We start from the raw sequence: 4,951 nt of genomic DNA, 5'->3' as shown, positions 1-4,951 counted from the left end.
AGAAAAAAAAAATTACTATACACTCAAAGAGAGAAAAAAGGGAGAGATCAAGAGAGATTATTTTATAAAATAATAAATAAATTCTTATTATCATATTTTCAGGTTTGCAAGCAAGCAAAAGAGAAGAAGAGCAACGTTTACTATTCTTGTTTCCGTGTTTTCGCAGAGATAAATTTTTCCAAGTTGAAGTTGATAAAGTCGTATTTGAGGTCATCCATGTGCCAAGAAAGACTTAGTGGACTTGCTATTTTATCAGTTGAAAAATAGTGGTTAGACAAACTTGAATATAAAAATTTTATTTCTGAATTTATATCTCAAAAAGCAAGAAAAATAGATTTTGTGTAATTTTCTTGCTTTATCTATTTTTTCATATGACTTTTTCTTATTACATTAAATTGAATTGTATTTTAATTTCATATTTAATGTTTTTCTTAATGATAATTTTTTAATATATTATATTTTTAATTAATTAATTAAATATGATTAAAAATGCCAAAAAAAAAAAAAAAAATCGCGGTCTATGGCCCCCAATTTTCTTGAGCTGGCTCTGATCTCAACGTTGTAGTTAGAGTAACGAGATCACAATTAATTATATATTCAAAAGAACTTATCTTGGTAGATAGAATTGGATATGATTTACTTTGATTCGATAATCTATGATAAGATGCTACTTATAAAACGAGGTTTGATATCCAAAGTGTTTGACGAAGTAGATGACATCGGACGTGATAATTTTCACATTGGACAAGGACACTTTTCACATTAGGCAAAGAGGGATACGTATTAATAAGAAGAAGAGTTTGAATCGCTTCGAAAACAAGTCGCCCAAAAAAAATAAAGGAAATTACATGAATGAACAAGTTTTATCACTAAATTATATTGTAGATCCATCTTCATAAAATGTATACGCTTTTAGCAATCAGCATATTTTTTTAAAAATTTTTTTTTACTTTATTAACTTTATTTTCGAAACACTGCATGCATTATTTTCGTTTTTTTGGCGTATATGCATTGTTTTCATAATTTTACTTTGAAATCTTTTTTTCATTAAATTTTGAAAATTATTTTTTGTAGAAATATCCAGAATTTTTCCATGAAAATTCTACTTGTCCGCAAAAAAATAAATAAATTCAAACTTCGTCCAATGGGAAATGACACCAAAATTTGACCCCCCAAAAAAATAAAAATAAAATTGATGTTAGAGGCAATTTTGTGGTAATTTTGATTCTATTTTTGTTTCCGTGGGAAAAAAATAAAATTTGAACTTAAAGATCCCGTGGAAAACAATCAGCGAAAAAAAAATCCTCATTCCATCAGCGTTTATAACACCAAAAAAATAGAGAAGTTGGCAATTTTCCGCAACACTTTATAAGCTCTGTGCAGAAGTAGCAACTATGGCCAGCCATAAGCTTAGAACATTGAGACTATGTTATACTGTATGACCCTGTTTTATAGTTGTGTAATGGACTTAATTCTTCCAAACGGAAAAAATGGATGAAACCATTCGTTTAATTGCACCTTAGAGCTCATACTCGGTTTGGGAGACCCAACTTCAAGGAACGCTTAGAAATTTTTAAGAAAGCCAATCCCAACGTTACTTAAGATAATGAAGGTTCACAACAAACTCAGCAGGAAAAAAAATGATCTCAACAAAAATCAACACATTCAGCTTTAAACTAACTGAAGGCAAAGTAAGTACAGGATCAGAATGATACCATAGAAATGAAAAAGAAACACATTCGTTACTACTAATGGATTCGATAAAGAAACCACTCAGTAAAAGAAACCAAGCACCTTGCCACCGACGTTCTTCCTCCTCGCTTCTTCATGGTCCATAATACCCGCAGATGTTGTCAGAACAATGTATCCAAACTGCAATATACGTTCATCCCATTCACACTCAAAAACAATACATGATCAAAATAGATTCGGGTTCAGCTGTTCAAGGAAATGCCAGTTATGAACAATGCTCACATGAAAAAGACATTTTTCATAAAATGATATTGCATATATATTCTTATGCAATCCATTATTGCAACTGTTCTAATTTAGTCATGCATTTCCAAGTCATATTTTGGGAATTCAACTCTTCAACACTGCAGTTGATGGAAGCAAAACCAGATAAGAAGCAAATCGACAAACCTGTCTTGATGGAAGAAGCCTCTCGGTCCATCCTTCAATTGATTTCACTCCGATATCGAAGCGCGGACTAATCACGCCACACTTGTTCAGTCTACCGTTGAGCTCGACAACAATCTTCCCAGATCTGTGGTCATCGACGTGCTCAAACTCACCGATGTATCCTAAAAACACCCAATTCAATACGACCATTGATATATCCCATGGTCAGGGGTTGGGTTGCTTTAAAACTTTCATCCCAGCAAAAAAGTTGATAAACAAAAAAAAAAAAAACAAAAATGAATCCCTAACGAACCGTGATTCTGCATAACAATAAGGAACTTGATGATGACTTTTGATGACGGCCTTATCATGACCTGTCTCTTCCCTCTCTTCTCCGCGTTGTACATGCTCTTCAGAGCGTCATTCAACACACTGATTCTCACCATCCTTTCAACCTCAAACTGCCATAAAAGCACCAAACAAATTAAATAAAAATACAAATCCCAAACGCATACACCAACTAATTCAAATGCACAATTTCATATAACACAAATTTTATTTTATATAACATTGGGTAGCCCACGAGGCCCTGGAAAACGTCCATCGACAGAGACGCAAGTACATTCAGACTCATTCCGGGGCGAAGAGTGACAAGCAGATCAAAAGTTAGTTACTTCCGGAACACCAGAACGCTATATATTTGTTTTATTGCATATGCGTAGATCTTGACTCTCAGAAAATGCATATTCGAGAACCGTATTTAAACGACTATCCATCTCAACAGAAGCCATTCACCAAGCAAGTGAATCGCAGACTGAATTAGCAGGCAATTCAACAGATCGAATGGTGAGAAGATCGAAGTTTCTACAAGGGTTTACCTGAGAACGACAACGTCAGCGGCGGCGAGATGCAGAGGGATTAAAGAGGTTAATGTTGACTCGATGTTATCGAAGGGTTTTAGGGTTTTGTAGCAGTATCAATGACATCTTGCTAGTTTACTTCATATTAGTTTAAATTACCGAAATATCCCCCGAATGTAACCTTTTTTTTTCTTTCTTAAATAGAAACTTGATAAATACACTTTTTGAAACTTCTCGTGTTAAAACACTATGTAGCAACTATCTAAAAAAACTATACTTACCCACTTGAAATATCTAATTTATCTTTAAATTAAAAACACAAAGAGATTGCATATTATCACCCAAATCCTTATCCTTCATTCTCTATTCTAAATATTAGGGTTTGTAGAAGAGATTTTTTAAAAATCTTCATCGTCAACCATTGTTGCTGATAGTGCCATCGACCCGCTTCCATCGCCATCGTCAAGCTGCTTACGCCATCGTCTTCTTGCGACTTCGTACTAGCTCGCCCAACATCATCCACCATCGATCGCTTCCGCCTCCAACGCCATCGACCATCAACCGATTCGTCTCCGTCTAGGGACGAAGCCAGGATTTCACTTTAGGGAGGGCTAATTTGTAAAAAAATTTCAGGGGAGGGCTAATTTATAAATTTTAAAGGTAAAAAATTGTAAAAATAAAATGAAAAGTGGGTAAAAATAAACACCTGGCTTCGTGCTTGCCTCAATCGCCATCGATCGATCGCGCCTCCATTGTCATCGACCGGTTTGCTTCAACATGGTATGTGTTTTTTACCAAGTGTTTTGTCCATTTTCTATTATTTTTCGATGTGATTGTTTAGTATGTGAATTCGACCAATATTTAGGGTTTTTCAACCTATTCACGGTGATTTTCCAACGAATTCCATTTATTTCGAGTCGAGGCGGACCCAAATTTTAGAAGAAGGGGGCCAAAAATGTCATTGTATCCAGTTATTTCGACCAATTTATTTTTAATTTCAACTTATTTTAGATGTTTTCGACCATTAGTATGTGCGATTTAGATGTTCACTGTGTTGACTGCAATTTCATATACTTTTCGATCAAAATAGAGAATTTTCGACAAAACAAAGCATTTTCGTCTATTTTTTTTTATTTTCAACCAATTAATTTAATTACACTTATTGTTTTTTATTCATATTTTCATATTTATGAGTTGTTAATCTCGTATTCCAAGCATTACAATGGTCGTGTTATGTATAGGGGTTCGTACATACTGCATGATGTTATTCGGTCATTTAGTTCTCGGAAAAACTCATTGACCAAATGATACAGAGACAAGTTAAGTCAGAGAAAATAGATGAGATAGCGTTCACTTTGGTCACAGGATTGAAATTTGGTGAACTACCAATTGTTGAAGAACTTCAAAAGTACTTGTCGAGCAAACGTTTGATTGAGAAGTATTTTAAGGACAAGACAATGGTGAAGGTGAATGAGTTAGATGATTCTTTTAAGAAGTGCACCGTAGATGCCGAAATCTTTAAGCTTGGCTTATGTTTTAGTCGTAGAAGGTGTCTACGCGGAAAGGACACCTCGCATAATATTTGGTTCAAGTTGTTGAACATGGTGGATGAGTTAACGTACTTTTTGTCATTTCCTTGGGATCACATTAGTTGGGAAGATACGATTTTGGGATTGCAAACGAATCTTTCCAAATACCATTCTACTTACCATAACACTACTACAAAAAGTACTTTTAGAAGCGCCGCCTACTTTTAGAAGCGACTAGTCGCTTCCAGCCTTGTCAACGTAAATCAAAGCAACACGTATTTAAAAAGTCAAAATTTGGAGACTGGTCACTTCTAAAGTCGATTCTAATATTATCATCCGGCTTAGAAGCGTCGCTTCTAATATCCCCACAATTTTTGCCGCTTTTTTTTTCTGCCAAAATTTTCATTTTTCACGCAACGATGTCGTTTTGAATGGATGCAA

The 4,951-nt window shown here is 34.5% G+C and overlaps 1 protein-coding gene across 1 annotated transcript; it reads right to left on the bottom strand.

Annotated features, from left to right (window-relative positions):
• Positions 1-1,570: 1,570 nt before the first annotated feature.
• LOC149385180 (small ribosomal subunit protein uS8z/uS8w) lies at positions 1,571-3,153 on the bottom strand. Its single transcript, XM_089627070.1, has 4 exons — positions 3,000-3,153; positions 2,435-2,582; positions 2,143-2,303; positions 1,571-1,872 (listed from the first exon to the last, which is right to left on the bottom strand). Exons 2-4 carry the CDS (start codon positions 2,565-2,567, stop codon positions 1,774-1,776), a joined length of 393 nt encoding a protein of 130 aa, XP_089483196.1. The 5' UTR covers positions 2,568-2,582; positions 3,000-3,153; the 3' UTR covers positions 1,571-1,773.
• Positions 3,154-4,951: the final 1,798 nt, after the last annotated feature.

Source organism: Urtica dioica, chromosome 9, assembly GCF_054948205.1.
Source record: "Urtica dioica subsp. dioica isolate 48M chromosome 9, U.dioica_male_clone48M_v1_H2, whole genome shotgun sequence".
In the NCBI taxonomy this organism is placed as follows: domain Eukaryota; kingdom Viridiplantae; phylum Streptophyta; class Magnoliopsida; order Rosales; family Urticaceae; genus Urtica; species Urtica dioica.
Note: the sequence above shows the minus strand (reverse complement) of the source record. Positions and strands in the feature narration are given on the sequence as shown.